Genomic DNA, 21,740 nt, shown 5'->3' with positions numbered 1-21,740 from the left:
CACAAGAATGAATCAATTTGGTGTTTTATGGTGATTACATTGCATTATGATACATATTTTGACCTTTAAACTCCAAATCAAATTGATCATGCTCCTTGGTGAAACATGTTTTTCACTAAAAACGTCGTATGAGTTTGTGCATGCAAAATGTTGGATCTTGGAGCATTATTAGGGCACAGTTTGGCATCATCCTCTAAATACTCCTTGATTGTTGTCTTCTCCCATTTGGATTTGCAAGAGTTTAAAAGATTCAAACGTTTTTTAAAGACATTTTCAACATTGGAGCATCTTTTTCCTTCATTTTTGGCACTTAATCTTCATGTAAGTGGACTTATTATTTCTTGCTATTTAATTTGTGCTTATCTTGCTTATTTTATACACATTATTGCTTGATGATTGCCACTTGTTGAAATCAATGCTATGGAAAGTGCATTTTTCCTTTAAAAATGAAGAAGTTGTTCATTTTCTTGTTTTTGGTTTTTCCTCAATTTCCAAATTCAAATTTGTGTGTTGAAGTGCATTTCATCTTGACATGTTTGAGTCACTTTCCAAAGGTACATTTTTCTTTTAAGATTTTGTGCTTTGCGCTTGCTTGCCAATTTTCTCTTTAGAGAAGTCACAAGTTCTTTCCCAAGAACTTGTTGTTTCACTTCATGCAAAAGCATCATCATGTTTCACTTCCATCTTCCATGTCACAACACATCATATCTCATTTGACAAATGTGATTACATACTTTCCATCTCATTCACCATCCGCACATGCATGTAATCCCATTTTTCGCTTCCATTTTCACTCATCTCACTTTTCGCATCCACTCATACAAGTCAATTATATGAAAAACCTTATGTGTAATTGTATCCAAAAGGTCCGATTTTGATTAAAAGTCACTTTTAAAAAATTTAAAAAGACGTCATTTTCATCTTCCATGAACTTTAACTTCATCTTTTCACCAAAGATGACTATAAAGCTCATTATCCCTTTTCCATTTTCCATTTCCATCTTGCCATATGCATTTGTGCTTTCATGAGCAAATACTTATTTCTGCATCCTTCCATGCTTTGCACCTCATCCTCCATTCACACTTACATATAATGTGCATCTTCCATCCACATTCGCATCTCATCTCATCTTTCATCTCCCGTTACATGTTGCACTTGCATGTACTCATTTTTCATGCAATAACGTTTTGAAGGCCCTAAGTCACATTCGAAAATCAGCAAGCTTCATTCGCACTCATTCCCATGTGTTCCACCTTCACACTTTTTCATTACTTTTCATTTTATTTCATTTCATTCCATCTTCCATTTTCCACCTTGAAAACACTTCATTCTACATTCCGTTCATTTCATCTTTATTCACTATATATGCATGATGATTATTTTTGAGATCAATTCATCAGATCTACAAAGTCTCCAATCCGTTTTCGAATCTTTGTTGCTGATCGCAAATCAACTTGTATGATGATTCCTTCTGATGATGTGTTCATGTTTTGAGATTATTGTGTTGTAGTGCAAATGCAAGAGATGCCCTCATCATCAAAATCCAAAGAAAAGATGAAATATCAATAAGATAAAGAGTTCGCTCATGCAACTCCATCATCAATTGCATCCGTTCTTGATATTGTAATGGACATGATGATTGGTCATGTGAACATGGTTGATTTTCTGCGAAGAGTTGAAAATCTTGTTGGTCACGAGATGAAGCGCATAAAAAGAAGTAACATTCACTTGGTGTCTACATTTCCTATGGTAGCCATGGAACCGCACTTTGTTCTTGGTTGTGCACGACGTTTTACTCGAAAAACAAAGACTATCAAGGACGCTGACGGTAAGGTTATTATTAGCCTTGATCCAGAGGTCATTGAGCAAATCTTTAAAGTGCCACATAAAGTAGAGTGTGCAAATCTAACCAAGGAATCATCTTTGGCATGATGGAATGGGTAGAAAGGTGATTATCAGAAGTATGTCAACCAATACTGGTTAAACAATAAAAGGAATAACTTCTCCAAATGGCCAAAGACCGTTCATCGGTCCAACTTTATACAAGAATATGAAGATCCAATCATCCTTCTTAGTAGAATTTGCGGTCTCAAAGATTCTACTAATTTCAAGTGATGTACAAGTTTATCTTTCAAATCATGGAAAACAAAGAACACATATTTTGGGGAGAGTTGATCAACATTGCACTTTGCTAACAGATACTCAATGTGGGAACTTCAGTGCCCTTCTACATGAACTCTTATCTTGTTTAAATTGCTACTACCATGGGATCTTTCTGTAGTCTCTCAACCAAGGGAGATCGTCTTCAAGTTCCTATTTGGGATTACTATGACCAAATCACTTTGGCAAATAGTAAATTTCATTACAGAAGTCCAAGATGCCTTCTTTGGGAATTTCTAGTGTTTGTTCGATAGATAGTTATCTGTCAAGAGAGTATCTAATGCAACATGGGAAAAGGTGAATCACTATGGATGTATTTTGATTCAATTTCCAACTTTTACATACTTAACAGTTGGGTATTTGAAAAACGAACCATATACCTTACCTAGGTACCCTATAGATCGAATCATCTTGATGGAGCTGGCTAGACAGCTCATGGACATGCAGAGTGATCAGCATGCTATGCATAGGCTTGGTTTCGGCATTACCTCAGCTAGACCCTTGGCGATTGGCAAATATTCAATTAATTTTGTGCCCAAAGCAAAGAGCATGGAAGCAGAGTTGCAATTGATCACCTTGAAGATGTTCAAGGCCAGGTTTGACTTTGATTACCAAGAGATGAATTCTCAAATAAAAAGATCTTTCACGCATGTTCATCGCATCGAGGATATTTGGATTGATAGGAGAATAGAGTTTGACATCATGAAGATGGACTACTGCAGGTTAACCCTGCAGCAGATAATCGATCTCAACATGTTGGAGATCCCTTCAAATTTCCAAGTTGAAGATGATGGCAACATTCTTGATTTGAAGTTTCATCAAGCCGACTTTGATGAGAAGTGCCCTTTTACTATTTAGTGGCAACAGAAGGAAGGTACATCCATCATGGATAGATTTCAATCCATCTGTTAAACACTAACAAATGGCTGAAAAATAAAGGCCTTAAAAGAGTTAATCCTAAGATGAGATTGGATTGTGGAAGTTTTGGCCCTCCTGGTAGGAAGTCACAACTAGAGATTATAGGGAAAAATGGTGCCTCATCTTCTGATGCTAAGGGTTCCCTCAAATTCAAATTGAAGGATGGAAAAGGTTCTAAGTCTTCTCAGATCTCTGAACCAATTCAAGAGTCAGAGGAAGAATCAGAAGAGGAACTAGAGACAAAATTAGATGAAGAAGAGGAAGTTATGACATATCTCCCCCAAAACCTGTAGAAACTCGTGTGCCTTCTATACATGAAGCACCTTTTCTGGATGAGGTAGATGACAATGTGGATTCATTTTCCACAGTTTTCACACCTATTCTAGTATCGGAAGTTAATACAATGGTCCTTCCTATTTCTTCTACTACCCCTCTCATTCCTACAAATGAACCATATGAGCATTTGGAAAATGTATTTGAGGATTTTCCAACTCACATAAGTGGTCAAGTTTCCCAACTTGATACATCCTTGATAGGTTTTGAGCTTTTCATGACAGAATCCTCTCAACATGTTCCTATGCCTTTAGCTATGCAGACTGAATATTTTTCTGTTACAATGGAAATACAATCTGGATCAATGCAAATGGTCTCCACTATATCTACTTCTACAGATGAAAGTTCCAGCTTGCTTGTATCACAACAAAGAGAAGAAAAGTGGTTGTACCGCCAGATAATCTCCCTATTAAGAAGACCAAATCCAAATCTTTAAAAGATAAGATTGTTTCAAGGATTTTGGTTGATTTAGATAAGACCAAGTTTGTTGAAGTTGATGAGCCCTTGGTGGACAAACCTGCAGAGGAACTTACTCGTTCTGATTACAAGCTCACTAAGGTTGAAATCGGAAAACAATCATGTTTGATTTGTTTGCAAGATGGTCAAGATGCATTGGCTAATGTGTCAAAGAGTAATCATGAGCTGTGGGAGAAGAAAAATCAACTGAAACAGGAGGTTTCACATTTGAACGAGGTCATTCAGCAACAATCTTCTCAAAGTGTTGTTGTTGTGTCTCAAACATCCAAGGAGAGAAAGCTAATTGAAGCCGCCAAGTCTTGGATAGGAGAGATCACTTCTGAAAGAGTTTGAGCCATTACGGAGACATTTGCAGTTCTTAGGCGCATCAAAGAAATGAATGGAATGGAATGAAACATGATTTCTTCTTTGACTCAAGAAGCGGAGAATTTGAAGGAAATCCCCAATGATTGGGATGAAATGGCAAGTTTTCATCTAGATGCCTTGGTCTCATGTAACATTCTTTTGTCGTGTGAAATGTTCTTCCAATTTCAAGAACTTATTGGTTACAAATTGGAAACAATGAGGAAGCTGATCACAAAGTTGCAGGCAACACTTGGAGATTGTCAAGCAGTTGGAACAGGTGTTACTTGTGATTTGGAACAGGTGGGATGCCATGTTATTGATGAATCCGGTGATCTAATTATAGTTGGAAGGGTAAGCTCCGAATATACAATCAGGATCAATGCTGATGTAGATTTTGATGACTTTGGTTTGCACACAATGAATAAGTTTGTCCTGTATAAATCCTTGACAAAACACTTGTTTGATACTATGGAAGCAAATTCCAAAGTTGTGCAATCAGCATATAGAGATGCAGTGAGGATCAAAGCCATATTAAAGACCATGAAAATTGCTGATCTTCCCATAGTGTGTGATATCATTGTCAAATTCAAGGCACCAAGAAAAAATCTTTAAGATTGTTGTTTTTGTTTTTATTTCATGTTTGTAGGTTTAAGAGGATACATTACATGAAAAAGTGTAATTACATGTATGTAAAAGGATGTAATGCAAGTTGCATGTAACCTTATTTTTTTCTTCTAGTTAGACTAGGTCAAAGTTGGTTGAGTTGCTCCCACTTTTTCCTCCACCTTTTTTTCAACTCCTGTGCCTATATAAAGGAGTGCCCCCTTAAACATCATTATCTTTACGCAAGAGAGCTCTGGAGAAATTGTGTTAGTAGAACTTTGTTTGTGTAGCACTATTTTGAGAGAAAAGTGAATACAAAGGAGTGTTTGAGACTTAACTTTGATTAAGTGAGATTGTTACTTGTGTGAGTTATAAGCTTTGTCTATAATTCATCTAAGTTATCTTTGATTCATGTTATGTTGTGTCTTGGGTGATTGTATCTCGTGAATTGAATATAAAAGAGTTAAGAGGCAATTGGAGCCAAAGCTTTGATAAGAAGCAATTGTTGAAGTGTATAGCTAGAAGTTTTGTCTGTAGCTTATACTTCTTAATTTGAAAAATAGTTAAGTTATTCTTACTTTTAGGAGTCTTTGTGCCCTAATTGTAAAGCTTTTCCATATAGAAGTACAACCGGACTTAGAGCCAAACTGATACATTTTCAGCTAGCCTTTGAGTTAGTGAAAGTTTATCGGTATCACTATTTCCAACTCTTGATAGAAGTGTAGTTAGAGATTCACCCTGCCTATTACTCACTCCACGAGTAAGTGGATTCTTTTTTTAAAGATAAGAAGAAAAGATATTGGCAACACCCATTTTATAAAATCTCTCGACTTCTTGCTTACCTTGAGTTGATCCAAGGAATGGTGAGGAGGAGGAGCCTTTCCTTTAAGGTAGGAGAGAGTTTGTCTCACACGATGTGGCTGGTCATCCTATTTTCCGACTAGAATTTTACCCAAAACTATCAGTTGCAAAATATCCACCGAACAAAAAAAACCTTTAACTTGTAATGGTGGCACCATATACTTCAAGCTCAAAATCAAAGATTCAAAACATTAAAATGTCAATGTCAAGTGTCAAATCATAACATCAAGTTCAAGTATCATTGTTTCAAGTTCAACTAATGAATTAAAAATTTATTGATATTCTTCTTCTTCTACTTCTTTGTTTTATCCTTCTTCATCTTCTTTGTCTTTTTCATTGGCATTAGTTGACTCACAAACAGATTTAAGGTCAAGGGAATCAGCTGCACCAATAATATTATCTGTATCAAGATCTTCAAATTCATCACATGCAAATCAAGAAATGGAAGCATCCAAGTCTGCAGGCTCTTCATTTATATCTCACCTCTTTGTCTCCCCTTCAAAGACCATTTGGTATAGATGCATTTTTTTCCCAAAGCATTTCCCGACTCCTCTTCTAGAGATTCCACACAAATGGCCTATCACACAATAATATGAATTATTCCTTTCTACTATGCAACCCCGACATTTCCAACAGAATGCACCATACTGTGGAAGGGCCCTTACAATATCATCATACTTCCTCAAAGAAAAATCAAAATGGAGTTCTATTCTTTGTTTAGTATTGCATGCGGATGAAGAGGTAGATGTCACTATAATTCCTTTTCCTATAGCAGGAAACTGTATACATATTCAATATTAAAGAAAGATTTTTTTTATAACAAATATAGGTAGATCTTATGGACAATGAAAGAGAAATGAAAACAAAAAAAAATGGAACAAGAACCTACCTTTTTTCACTCATTGTATGCTTGCAAAGGTGGAGGAATAGGGCACAAACACATGAAGAAGATCCCAAAATCAATCTTCCAACTCCTTGCAATCTTCCAACTCCTTGCACCACCTATTTGCTCCAGCTCAAGAGAAAATAACCTGTTTAGAAACCACAAATGAGAGTTAGAAGTCAGCATAATCCTTTCAAACCCATTTTTTAGGACTGTGGATATCAAAAAATTATTAAAGTTGCCAAAAAATTCTACTTGGCCATTGTCCACGGGCCCCGTTTCTCATGGGTTTCATGTCAATTAGCCGGATTTCTAGGTGGTATTCCCAAGCCCGACCAGCCAATGGGCTGGTTCAAACCAGGCCTATGTGGCACAAACCTTGTCCAGACTCCATACCCATAGACAGACCAGATCAGTTCGAGTTGTGGCTGGTTTTACAAACTTCAAAACTCATACCTTCATTAATTCAGAATTGTTCATTTTCTTCTATAAATCTAATATCTTTATCCAGTAAATAAAATTTAAAGTGATATTACTTATTTTCACCTAAAAAATCTTATTGATTGAATGAAAAACATGTCAAGGATAAACTATGCATGCTTGTGTTGTTTTGTCATTTCATGAAAATTACTTAAAACGATTTTAATAGATTTCTTGCAATTATGTTCAGTTATGGTTGGACATGAGACCTTATTTATTCTATTCATAAAAATAATTCTATGCAGGTTTATTTACAATGATTGGCTTACCCCACATACTTCAGCAAGGTTGAAGTTTCCATACTTTTGGGATGTTGATTGCCTGAAAAGTGATTTAAATGATACCTACACATTTGATGAATTATGATGAGGCGTTGTGTGTATCTCACTACTCAATATTGAAGATGTATGTGCAAATTCCAAAGGTTATTTGCCTCTTTCATACATATGATAATTATCTTGGACATCAAAAATGAACTTTGTTGCATCATCTGGACAAGACTTCATTGTGAAAAGTAAAAAATTTCTATTATGGGATATGATATTTTTTTATATCAAACCAAGATTATAACTTTTATTATTTGAGAAAAGATCAAAAGTACCTTTTGTTTATGTGCTTCATATTTTTTATATCAACCCAAGTTCATCACTTATATTATTTCTGAAAATATCAATAGCAACTTTGATGTAAATTCTTTTTGTGAATTAATGATTGAAATCTATGAGATTGTATTAACTTGTCGAGCTTTTGAGTATATCTTTTAAACTTAGATGCGTAGCAATACTTTTGTTCATAGATTTACATTGTATCAGATGCTTACATAGACTATTTTTTCATTCATCATGATGGTCAAAGGTGACTTGTGAATGGAAGCTTCAAAGACATATACGACCAGTTGTGGCTGATGGGTAGCATTTAATAATGATAAGAACTCACATCAAACAATGATTATCATCTTTTTTTTCTCCATGTACAATTCACTAGATTCACATTCTACTTCACTAGTTGATTTTAATGTATCATCAAGTGGTCTAATAGGCCCCATTCATTTTATGTTGATTTTAAGAATAAATAAAATATAAATTGTCATGTCCCCTCCCACTAGCTGAATATTTGATTCCCAGTTAGCCTTCATTTCATCCCGGTAGGCTGACTTTGTAAAAGGGATGGTTGGTGGTTGACAACACCCATGCCTATTTGTTATTATTCCTTTAACCACGTCCAACACCACCTTGGCGGTTTGTGTGGCCAGCTCAACCTTCTTGCAGTTGATGTGCCTTCCACTTGTCATCTATTTGTTGGGATTTCTCCTTGTGCGAATTCTGGTGGTGTAATGCCTCTTTTCCAAGCTTTAACACTTCCTTTCATTCCTTGGTAACAAACATGTCGCAAGATGAAGGAGAGCTGAGTGCGGAGGACAAGGGCATTCAAATGTTGTCAATTACGTTGCAAGTGTTTGCAAAGGTAATAAGACAAGATGATTTGGCTAGATTCTGGATTTCCTAGCCTTTGAATTAATGGACAAGAGGATTGGTTTGTTGCTTTTGATGAATGCATGCATCCTACAACCTTAACACAGAGAGCATGCAATTGGGTTTCCAGTTTTAATCTGGTTGTCACTTCCAGTAGTCAACTTTAGTCGAGTTCTATGTGGATGCTTATTTGCTTGGTGTATGAGATTGACTGTGTTTTGTATCTAAGGTTGTGTATGCCAGCAAAAGTGGTTTTTGAATACGTATGTTGGCTTGAGAAAAATCCAGTAGGGGCAAAAGTTGGATTTCAAAGCATTAGTCAAAGGCCTTGATTTGTGTCTAACTAAGACCCACTACAGACATCAGCGATTCTTATGCCCAAGTTCTACTGTTTCATCACCATGGTTGCCTATTAGTCTATTGCACATCAAAAATTTGATTTTGGGTATTTGGACCAATATTAGTTATATCTCAGAATTGAACATCTACAACAGTGTTTGAGGAAAAAGCTATTATTTCTGTTCATTTCTAAGAAATCTATTTATGTGATTTCAAGTTTGTTGAAACATGAAATCTAATCATTCATGAAAACTGGAATGAGTATCAAAGAATGGAGTATCTATTTGTTTATGAATTATTTCAACCTTAACACAGAGTGCATGCAATTGGGTTTCTAGTTCTAATCAAGTTGTCACTTCCAATAGACAACTTTAGTCTAGTTTTGTATGGATGCTTATTTGCTTGGTGTATGAGATTGACCGCGTTTTGTTATATCCAAGGTTATGTATGCCAACAAAAGTGGTTTTTGAATACGTATGTTGGCTCAAGCGAATTCTAGTAGGGGCAAAAGTTGGATTTCAAAGCATTAGTCAAACATCTTGATTTGTGTCTAACTGAGACCCGCTATAGACAATGGTGATTCTTACCCAAGTTCTACTCTTTCATCACCATGGTTGATTGTTAGTTTATTGTACATAGAAACTTTGATTTTGGGTATTTGGACCAATATTAGTTGTATCTTGGAATTGAACATCTACAACATTGTTTGAGGAAAAACTATTATTTCTGTGCATTTCTAAGAAATCTATTTATGCAATTTCGAGTATGTTGAAACATGAAATCTAATCATTCATGAAAACTGGAATAAGTATTAAGAATGGAGTATCTATTTGTTTATGAATTCTTTCAATCATACTTTCCTACAGTCCTCTGAAATACACATGATTAGCTTCTATCAGACTATGTTAAATGCTAATGATAATTCATGTTTATCTGAATTATCTCGTGCATGGGTTTGAGTTGTTTGTTGTGTTATTTGAGTAGTTCTTATTTATTAGTTGCAAATAGATATTCATATATGTAAGAGTACAACCACCATCTATTGGTTTGAATCATAAAGTATTAAAGAGGGCCCTACATATTTATCAGAACATACATACTGAGATATTACTATGGTATCAAAGTAGCAAACCTGTTGCCTTATAGATTTTCATTTTGATGCACCTGTACAACAGAGAACTGTGTGGAGTATGGAGACCCCTTCAAATTATTGAGGGCTAGGGCAGAATAGCTTCAGAGATCATTGGAGTACATTCAATGGCTGAAAGAGCCCCAAACGCAATTGAGGAAGTGAAACCTTAAGGGCTTAGAGAGATGGACAAAATCAGGTTGCTAATTAATTGCAACAACTTATGCAAGCTATTCAGCAGATGAATACTGCGCCTAGAAGACCCCAAAGCCATCATATATTGGGTGGTAGTGTAGTTGGATCACTGCGAGGTAGAGAAGCACCCACTCGAACCACAGACATGCCTTTAATGTTATTTTTTGTCAAACATCATGAGGAGGCTAAGGTTGTTAATGCTGGAGCCCTAGGAGACATTCCTCTTGGTGTCGTGGCCATATATGTTGAATGGGATTTTTTCCAGATAACTTTAATACAGTCTTAAGCTTCATTCAGTATACAAACCAGCGAAGAGAATTAATGAGCCAGAGAGGACATGAAAGATCCCTGATGGATCTCTACTGCTAATCTGCTGTAGCTTAATTATATTTTTTTCTTTTTTTAATTTTCTTTTTCCTGTTTATTAAAGTTTTCTTGCAGAACTAGACGGAAATGTAGAAGAGTTTGTTTGTTTTTGCGTTTTTGATGATTATTCAACATAGAAATGAGGAGAAAATGATATGAAAAGAGTCTGAAAATAAATAACAATATGCAGCAAAATTAGAATTGATACAAATCGTACCAGGCAGAACTCTGAATTATAGAGCCAAATAAAGGATCCAGTACATTTTCCCTAACAATGACGCCAAACTGGCTGATGGAAAAGGACTGTGAACATGCAAACGTCTGCTGCTGATTATCCGACTCTCTATATTTCAAAGTGCTGCAAATGGCGGCTACTGCTGCAAGGCTCACTTTCCCATGTACCAATAATCGTGCCCAGCTAAACAATACTGTAGACCCAAGCTGAAATGGCGTCCTCCTTCCCTGATAACAGCTGATACCACTGAAAATTTCAAGACCAAATACTGCTGAGGGTTACGTCCCAGCCAGTAAATACCCTGGGGTTTGCGTCCCAGAATAAAATCGCCCAAGCAAAGCAAATTTGTAAACAAGTTTAAAATGCATAATATGAATGAGGAATGGTGCCTCCATCTCCTTATAACCCCTTCCAAAGCAAATCGAACCCTAAAGTGACTCCAAAAGGCGTTGGGTTACAAAAGTGATTTAAGTCTTATTTTAAAGTGGCAATGTTACTAAAAATGACCCTTTTTCTCCATAGACATAAATCCGTTCACTGAATCGCCCTAAGACCAAAGAGAAAGATTTAGAAAAGTTCAAGACCTTTCTAACGAGCTATCACACCAAGGGGTACACATCCAAATGAGGTCAAAATTCCCCTTATTACTCCAAAATGGCTATTAACTTAGCCTTATTTAATTATTAAACGCTAACTTAGGAAATATTAAAAATATAACCCAAATAGCTACAAAATGCCCAACTGACATCACAAACCATAAAATCATCCTGTCAACTGTCTGTGACTGAAGTCGGAAATCAAGGATCCATTGGCAGTCTCATCCCTAAAATCTAGGGATGCTCCTAAATTTTAGGAAACAAGCTCTATCCCTCTGAAACTGAACCCAAAGAGCAAACTCATGGAAACCCAACCCTGTGCCTGATCATACCTCCTAAAAAGTAGGAATGAACCCCATAAATATAGGAACTGTCTCCTAAAAACAAGGAATGTCTCCCAACTGATCAATAACCGCCAGAACACCAAGTCCCCAACACTGAATAACCATACTGGGTCTCTATCCAACCCTGTTAGCCTACAAGACCCCATAATAAGCTGACTCACATGTCTTTGCTAGACTGAGCTAGAGTGGGGACATGACAGGACAGTAGGCTAAGGACCCTAAACATAGATTTAAAACACGCTATGAACTAGCTCTCATTAGTAGTATTTGATGGTAGCACGAAAACTACACCCAGGGCATGGATACACAAACTGAATACTTTCTCACACTTAAGCCCATGTCTGAAATCAATTCAATCAAAGTTCTACTATGCATATGGATGGACCAGCTTATGATTGCTGGCACCATAGTCTAGTCAGTCAAGATCATGGCATGATTAATTCTTATGAGGAATTTAGTAATAAACTGATAAGCAAGTTTGACAAGAAAGACATAGAAGTCTACTACAGGGAATTAGCTCAACTTAAGCACAGTGGAGCATTGGATACTTACATAGATGAATTTCAAAGGATATCTATCATGGTCCCACATATGAAAGAAAACATGAAGGTAATATTATTCGTGGAAGGCTTGAGTGAGAGGCTTAAGGGGTTTGTCAAAGTGCTGAAACCAAGTACTTTACAAGATGCAACTAAGATGACACTTGATTTGGATGGCTCATCTTCAACGGTTTAGCCTCTCAAAAGCCTTTTAAAGGACCTTAGACCAATTTGAAATATTCATATCAGAATAAGAGAAATCGACCTAAAATGAATTTTGAATCAAGAAATGAGCTAAGGAGGAGGAATTTATGTTTTACACACAAGGAACCTTGGTCACTGGATCATAGATGTCGTGAAAAAGGCAAGGTTCATTATATTAAAGTAGTTTCAAATGATGAAAATGATGGTAACAAGTCCGATGACAATGATGAGGATAGTTTTCATGAGCATTCCCAGTTGGAAAAGGTTGCTGCCTATAGTTGCTACTCCCTCTGGAGTTCCTACAAGTAGTCTCATCCATCTTAGGGGGTGATTAAGGGGCAACAAATAGTTTGTTTGGTAGACACAAGGGCCACACATAACTTCATTGATACAGCCATAGTAGCTAGAAGGAAGTTACAAGTGGATACAGTTCTACAGTTTTATATTAAGGTTGTTTGTGGGGATCTACTTAATTGTAAAGGAATGGTTTCTCAACTTCATGTTTAGCTAGGGAGTTGCATTTTCATAGCAGATTTCTATGTGATTGAGTTAGGTGCGATGGATGTCATTTTAGGTCTGCAGTGGCTCCAAACTCTTGGTAGATACACCATTGATCATGATCAGAAATATATTAAGTTTATAAGAGGAGATCAACAAGTCATTCTCAGATCTATGATTGATAGGGGCCCTAGAATTGTTTCAGCCCATAGGATGAAATCCATTTTGAGACACGAGGGTGTAGAGTGGGCAACACATTGTTTTATCTCCACTAAGTCAGTTCTAGACTTAGAACAGCAGCACCATGTCAATATTCAATTAGTGTTAGACAAGCCCAAAGTATTATTTGGTGATATCCCTCTTGGTATACCTCTGACCATGGATTTGAGCATGTGATAGAGCTGAAAGAGGGTGTGAAGTCAGTCATTATGACACCTTATCATTACCCAGGACACTATAAGGAGAAGATAGAGAGGACCATCTGAGAGTTACTTGACATGGGGCATATAAGGCCTAGTTCTAGTTTGTTTGCTTCATCGATGGGTTTGGTCAAGAAAAAAGATGGAACTCTTCATATGTGTATTGACTATAGAGTGTTGAATAAGAGGATCATTAAGAATAGGTATCCCATACCCTGTATTGATGATTTGTTAGATGAATTACATGGGGTTGTCTATATCTCTAAAATTGATCTTTGCTCTAGGTGCCATCAAATTAAGGTTTGTGAAGGGGATGTACATAAGACTACATTCAGATGACACCATGGCCATACGAGTCTTTAGTGATGCCCTTTGGACTCGCCAACACACCAGTTACATTCCACTCATGCATGATTCATATATTCAATAAGCAGTTGCGTAAGTTTGTTCTGGTGTTCTTCGATGACATTCTGATTTTTAGCAAGACATGGGAGGAACACTTGCAGCATTTGGATGAGGTTCTAGGAATCATGGAGCAACACTCACCTTTTGTTAAAGAATCCAAATGCAAGTTTGGGTTAACAAAGATCTTGTACATGGAACATGTGATTGGGGCTAATGGGGTAAAGGTTCATCAAGAAAAGATCCAGGCTATTCTAGATTGCCCACCTCCAAAGAACGTATCTGATTTGAGGGGATGTGTTCTTACTACAAGAGGTTTGTAAAGAGATTTTCATAGCTTGCAACACCACTAAATGATCTTAGAAAAGCAGTGGCCTTTAGGTGATCTCCCGAATTGGAGGTGATATTTGATAGGGTCAACAAGATGATAAGCACATGCCTAGTTTTAGAACTAGCTGATTTGACTAAGCCCATCATTTTAGATTGTGACACTTCAGTTGATGGTATTGGTGTTGTGCTTATGCAGGATAGACATCATATTGCATATGAGAGTGGGAAATTGAAAGATCATGAGAAGTTGTATTTTACCTATGATAAGGAGATGCTAGTTGTCATGCATGCTCTACCTAAATTCAGATAGTATTTGGTGGGTGGGTGTTTTATTGTGAGGACAAATCATAATAGCTTGTGTTTTTTCTTGGTACAGAAAGAGCTGAATGAAAGAAAACATAAGTGGATCGACAAGATCCAAGCTTATGAATTTGACATTGAATACATCAAGGGGAAGAACAACATGGTTGCAGATGATTTTTCCAGGAGATCAACCAATGCCTCTTATTGTGTTATGTCAGAGATTTTAGTTGATTGGAAGTCTCAACTAGTAGTTGAGTATTCCAAAAACACATTCGCTTGTGAGATCACGAATGGACAGGTTCAAGATGATAGATACAAGGCTATTGATGATATTATCTATTAAAAAAGAAAATCCTTTTGGTTCTCGAATCCAAGCTGAAGGAGAAAATTATGATAGCCGCTCATGATAGTCCTTCAACGAGGCATCAAGGATACTTCAAAACCTACATGCAACTTAGAAAATGATTTTTCATGGAAGGGCCTCAACGATGATGTCCTTCAGCACATAGGGCATATACGACTTGTCAGCAAAACAAAATTGAACATAATTTTTTGATAGGCCTATTGCAGCCACTACCCATTCCTGAGTATAAATGGGAAAGTATCTCCATGGATTTCATCATAGGACTATTCAAGGTGCAAGGTAAGGATAACATACTAGTGGTGGTGGATAGATTGACAAAATATGCTCACTTCTTTGTTGTAGTAGTAGATTGGATAGCCTCACAAGTGGCAGCATTATTCTTTAGAGGGATTTTTAAGTTGCACGGTCTTCCTAAAGTCATAATCAGTGACATTGGACAACAAGTTTTGTAGCAGCTTTTGGCAAGAGTTATTTCGATTGGCTAGGACATAGCTGACACCCAACACTAATTACCATCCCCAAATTGATGGGCAATTAGAGACAACTAGCAAGTGGGTAGAAGGATATATTCATAGGTACATTGCAGAACAATAGCAAGCCTAGGTTAATTGATTGTATTTGAGCGAGTATTGCTATAAGTTGACCTATCATATTTCTATCAGCACATCACCCTTCTAGGCAATTGTATGGGCATGATCCATTGTCTTTTATAGATCTAGCCTTGACCAATAGTAGAACCCCATTGGCCAAGGACTAGTTATAGGAGCAATAGGATATTCTCACAGCCATCAGATTAAATATGTAGCATACATAGAACCAGCGGAAGATATATACAAATAGGCACCGAACAGAGAGGTCTTTTGAGGTTGGCAATATGATATACTTGGGTCTTCATCCCTATAGATAGAGTTCACTAAATGAGAATGGATGTGAGAAGCTCAAATTGGGGTTTTATGGGCCCTACCGGGTGCAAAAAAGAATTGGCAAGGCTGCTTACGAGATAGACTTTAAAAGTGACAGTAATATTCACAACGTTTTCCAAGTCTCTTGTCTCAAAAAAGTCATTGGCCAACATGTTGTGATTCCCCTGGAGTTACCCCTCTTAATAAAAAAGGGAAGCTAGAATTGGTTCCAAAAGAAGTATTAGACACATGAGAAAGGCAATTAAGGAGCAGATTTATTTGAGAGCATCTGGTTAGATGGGCCAATCTACCAATTGAAAATGTGGCTTGGGAAAATGAGCAGATTCTCTAGCACCTTGCTCTTTGGTTGTTGAATATTTAATTCAGCAATTAACCTTCATTTCATCCCATAGGCTAAGAGACTGTGTATAAGGGATGGATGGTGGTTGACAACACCCATGCCTATGTTAATATTCCTTCAACCATGTCCAATACCACCTTGGTGGTTTGTGTGGCTGGTCAACCTGCTTGTAGATGACATGCCTTCCACCTATCATCTATTTGTCAGGATTTCTCCTTGTGCAAATTCTAGTGGTGTAATGTCTCTTTTCCAAGCTTTAACACTTCCTTTCATTCCTTGGTAACAAACATGTTGCAGGCTCAAGGAGAGCTAAGTGCAAAGGACAAGGCATTTAAATGTTGTCAATCACATTGCAAGTGTTTGCAAAGGTAATAAGATGAGATGATTCAGCTTGATTCTGGATATCCCAACCTTTGAATTGATGGACAAGAGGATTGGTTCATTAATGTTCATATTGTGATAAAAAAAAATTTAGAACTTGTGAGATTGTTAGTTGCATATTTCAAGAAGAAGGCATTGGAATGGTTTAGTGTTTACCGCATAGGTTAATTGAGAATTGCACACAGATCATGAACACGAACACGAACAACAGAACTCTTCTTATTATTATTCGCATATGCCAGAACATTACATTATGCTTGAATGATTTGATGAATACAATGCTTCCCGAAGGGGTTATAAATACTTTCTGAAGAACATTCCCGAAGGAGTCCGTCGGCCACATACAACATGTCACTACATAACAAAAATCTTTCCAAAGGGACCCGTCGGCTACATAACAAGAACCTTTCCGAAGGGACGCATCGGCCGATACACAATTTCCTTTCCGAAGGGACCCGTCGGCTGATACACAATTTCTACCGACGACATCATCACCCCCAAAAAGAAAAGTCGTCTCCTGACGACTATTACAAAATCTTTGAGACAAATCAACAACCAAAATACATTGACTGACTAACTGGTCTTCAACAATGTCACCTTAGCCAATTTGACATCTAACCCTGATAGCCACCTGTGCCGCTTTCTGCCTTTCAATTTCGAGTACACTGAACGAAGTGTCGCTACACTGCCTCCAACTGGATGATCAGCTCCTCCCGAGCTCTTTACGCATCTACCAAGACAGCCTCACGACCAACACCTACTCTTAGTGCCTCTGGTACACAAACACTCCATGCCTACAACAGCTCTAAGTCTTCTCAATTGGTCAAACTCCCATGACTGATATCCGCAACGACTGGGGGTCCAGGGGGCAACGCCCCCGGCGGGGTCGCCGCCAAGACCAAATTAGCACTCTGAAAACCACACAAAACTACACGGAACACACCATTTCTGTCATTTTCTGCCGATTCTACACTCTTTCTGGCAATCGCTGATGCTTCCCCTTCCCTTTAGTATCCTCCGTTACTCATTCTAAGCACGCTTGATTTGTCAACGTTTTTTTTTTTTGGTTTTTTTTCTTTTAGAAAACTCCCTGTCACTCTTCTGTGCTACCAATGTACAGCTACACCATACATCCTGCCCCCGTATCGTCTCCTTCCTTATGCAATATCCTGTAATGTCTTCCAAAGTCTGAATGCAATAACAGGTAGAAGCCGTATGCCAAAACTTATAGAATCAATTTGCCACATTATGCAAAAACCGTACACAACTGGAAGCTTTAAATTTGCAAATTCATATTGAAGCACACAGGGAGCTTATCCATTGAAATCCGTATTGTAGCCATATCCTTCCTCATCCTCAACTCTGTGAAAATCCGTACTATAACTACATGAAAGAAGTCATACTCTGCTTGCTAAAACTCATGTGTTGGCCACTCGTTTAAAAATCCGTACATTACATTCCAAACTACAATTTTCGTACGCTGCCTTTACTTCCAACTTCCTCCAAATTCGATATGCCGTACGGCCAAAACCCCTACAGTGCCAGTGGCTCTCCTCAAAAATCCGTACAGCACATGTAGAAATTCGTACTGATCAAACCCCTAGAAAATCCGTACAGTCACTATACTAGAAATCCGCACCATAACTGTTGTTGAAAATCCGTACTGGGATATCGTACGGTGATTTCAATAAAGTCCGTACGGTGCATGGTTAAAATAGCTTTAAAAAGCATACATTCATGTGTGAAGGAAACCATACAATTTTATGCCAATTCCAAACTTAATATAAAATTCCGTACGTTCTTGCCAAACTAAATATCTGTACGGCAATCTTTACTTAAAAATCGTACACTGCATCATCATTTTAAAATTCATATGGTACATATCAGACTTGATGCTTTTCCGTACACTGCTCAAAACTTCCAAAAAATCCGTAACAAGATGCAAAACCTGGCGAAATCCGTACGGCACAAAAATCCATACACTGGACTGGAAAATCCATACATTTCATTCAAAACCGTACGGTGAACATTTAAGAATCCATACGGTGCTTTGTTTCCAAAAATCCGTATAGTAGCTTTTTCATCACTTTTTTTTTTTTTAATAAATTTATTTATTTATTTATTTATTTTTGTTTCAATAGCAAAGTCAGTTTTCCCTTCGACCATCGGCATCGTCGGTCTGCAACGATGAAGGGGTTGCCCGAAGGCCATTCTCTGACGCAGAAGTCTTTCGGCCGTGGTATACCTTTAGCTTCGAGCCATTCACCGCCTGAAGTACTTCCTGTCCATCCAAAGTCCATAATTTTATTGCTCCATTGTCCCCTACTTCCCGGATCTGATACGACCCGACCCACTTAACTTTGAACTTGCCTGGTTTGATCTCATTCCGGTCGTCGTACTTCAACATCCACTGTTTGAGTTGAAACCTGCTACACCTGTTCTGTGTCATCTCCATATCGCCCAGTTTGTTCCCGAAGCTCGCTACCATGGACTCTATTAGTTGCCCCTTCTGTCCGTCAATAACACATTCACTCTGTACTGCTACAACTTTTATTGAACCCTTCCTCTTTGTTGCTTGTGCAGACCGTATCGTGTGTCTTCCTTGCTGCCGGTACCTTTCTGCTATATCTGTGGTTCGACATAATACTTTTTCCTGCGCAATCGTACAGTAGAATCTTTCCTTCTTTTGGGTTTGTACTGTATGTTTTGTCCTTCAGCTTCAGTCATACCCGCGTTTCCTTCTTCGGCTTCTCTATATTGCTTCGAACATTCATTTCCTCCTTCGGCTTGTCCATGTTCTTTCAGACATTCATTTCCTTCGTTGGCTTCTCTGTGTTGCTTTGAACATTCATTTCCTCCTTCGGCTTCTCTGTGTTCTTTTGGACATTCATTTCCTTCTTCGGCTTCTCTGTGTTCCTTCGGCCATTCATTTCCTTCTTTTTTACCTTCGTCGATCCTTAGCATATTACAACTCGGAAAGAGTTCGTAGTCCTCTATCTGCCAGTGGTAAAGACCGTTCACTGAATCCAGATCGTCATCTGTCGATCCTCCTAACCTTAGGACTCCCTCCTGATCTGGTTCCATATTTTGCCTCCTTTCATCCTCTTCTTCTTTGAAATCTGACGATAGAGCTTCTTCCTCGACCATTTGAGTGTGTAGATCGATGATGTACCTCCGCCCTTTGCTTTCAAGTGATAAAGCATTTTTCTTCCAATCGTGCTTCGCCTTGGCTTGTATCAGCCACCCTCGGCCTAGAATGGCATCGTATCCTCTCCGCTTCAGTGGGATCACGAAAAAGTCCAACAGGAACGGTTGTGTTCCAATTGTCATTGGTTGCGCTGTCAGGACTCCCAATGGCTTGATTCCATGTTGATCGGTAGTTAGCAGCTGAAATGTAGGCGGGCATAATGTCGACTGTCCCAACTTTTTCCAGGTGTCTTCAGGCAACACATTGACACTGGACCCTCCGTCCACGATCGTGTCCGTTAGCACGGTCCCGAGAATGCCCATTTCAACAACCACCGGATAGCGTCCGTATGAAAGAGCTAACAGCATCGGGTCTTCTGCACTTGCGCCCCCCTGTTTCTCCTTTCCTTGCTCTACTGGTTGCTTAGCAATCGGGACTATATTTGTGAGGGCCATACGGAGTTGAGGCATAGTGAGCAATAGATCATTTATCTTGACGGGTATCTCAGCTTGCAATATTTTTCGTACAATATTTTGTTCTGCGCAGTTTCGTACGGAGGTAGCCGTCATGTCCTTCAGGTGTGCCGTTTCTATCTGCGTTACTTTTTGGATCTCTTCTTGTGCTTCCTCCAGTCTCTTATTTTCTTCCGCCGGGTTGGGGTATACTTTCGCTTGCTGCCGCGTGATGGCCAGAATCTCTTCTTCATCCGTCTCGACGGTAATCAAGTTTACTCCGAACTTTGGGCACTTAGCATCGTCATGATCGCCGAGTCAACACCATCGGCATAGCAACTTCGGTGTGTTCACCATTGTGCACTCTTGGGCAAAGTGACTCCACAGATTGCATGCGCGGCATTGAACTATCGGCCGACCATTCGCATCATACTGAATTCGACTCCTTCCGCTTGTATTGTTGTTGCTGCTATTGTTGTTGTTTTGACTGTGCCGGTTGTTTCTGTATCCGCCCGATGTGGCACCTTCCGTACTGGTGTTCTCGTTCCCTCCTGACGGGGATGCCTCCTGCATGAGGAACACTTGCTGTGGTGTTCTTGATTTTAGGTTGAAAGGACATTCCTTTACCGAGTGTCCTAGAATCTGGCAAATCTCACAAAATTGATCTTTTGGGCAGGATCCCTTCGTATGGCCTTCTTTCTTGCACTCCGTACACCATAGGTCATTGCCCTTAGTCTCCTTGTTCATGTTTTTGAATTCCTTCATCATTTGAATCATGTCTTTCTGAAGGGCATGAACCTTTTTGTTGCTACCCTCATCATCACTGCTATCTTCTCCTGAAGAGGCGTCATCGTCTAAATCGGATGAGTTGGTCTTCTTTTTCTTTGTCTTCTGTTCACTTTCGAGGTTCAATGCCCGAATGTATGCTTCAGTATATGTCGATGGTGGCACGATCTTCATTTTTTTCCGTAGCTTCGGGTGAAGGCCTTCAATGAACCATCTTTTCTGGAGCCCATCTGTCGACTTATTCTCCATTTTACTGATTAAGTCCTTCAACCTCCTAGCGAAGACCCGTACTATTTCATTCTTCTTTTTCTTGGTATTGAATATCTCCGCTACAATTTCATTATTGTCACGTAAAAGTTGAAATTCTGTAATGAACTCCTTAATGTTATCCCAATTGTTTAACTTTTGTGGATCAGTATCAGTAAACCAATCAATCGCAACACCCCGTAGGGTAGCGAGAAATTGTCGGATCCATTCGTTTGTATCTGTTATGCCATTTGCCCTCCAGATCGTTTCATATGTTTTACAATGTCGAATGGGATCAGTTGCTTCATCACCATCAAATTTAGGCAACTTTTCTTTCGGACCTGCCATTATCACTGTATGTTGGGGGTTTTGTTGTGTACTTGCACTGTTTTGCACTCCCACGCTGTTTTGAGCACCCGCGTTGTTCTGCACACCCGCGCTATTTCCAACACCCGCACTGTTCTGGACACCCGCGTTGTTCTGCACACCCACGCTATTCTGCACACCCGTGCTGTTTTCAGCTTTCGCGCTATTTTCAACACCCGCGCTATTTTCGACTTCCACGTTGTTTGGTGAAGAAGAGGGTTCGTCAACCGAAGCTATTCGTTCCGGAAGTATATCTTGGACAAA

General features: G+C 38.5%; 1 protein-coding gene across 1 annotated transcript in view; it reads left to right on the top strand.

The window, feature by feature from the left end:
- ABP1 (endoplasmic reticulum auxin binding protein 1) overlaps positions 1-7,671 on the top strand; it is a 189,366-nt gene extending 181,695 nt beyond the window's left edge. The window contains exon 5 of the mRNA XM_089800236.1: positions 7,306-7,671. Within this exon, the coding sequence (XP_089656362.1) occupies positions 7,306-7,426 (121 nt within the window). The 3' untranslated portion in view covers positions 7,427-7,671. The remainder of the gene's footprint in view (positions 1-7,305) is intronic.
- The last annotated feature ends 14,069 nt before the right edge of the window (positions 7,672-21,740 follow it).

The sequence above is a fragment of the Cupressus sempervirens genome, chromosome 9, assembly GCF_028749045.1.
Source record: "Cupressus sempervirens isolate cs-2001-9-10 chromosome 9, ASM2874904v1, whole genome shotgun sequence".
Taxonomy (NCBI): Eukaryota; Viridiplantae; Streptophyta; class Pinopsida; order Cupressales; family Cupressaceae; genus Cupressus; species Cupressus sempervirens.
The sequence above is the reverse complement of the archived record's forward strand: the minus strand, read 5'-3'. Positions and strand labels throughout refer to the sequence as shown.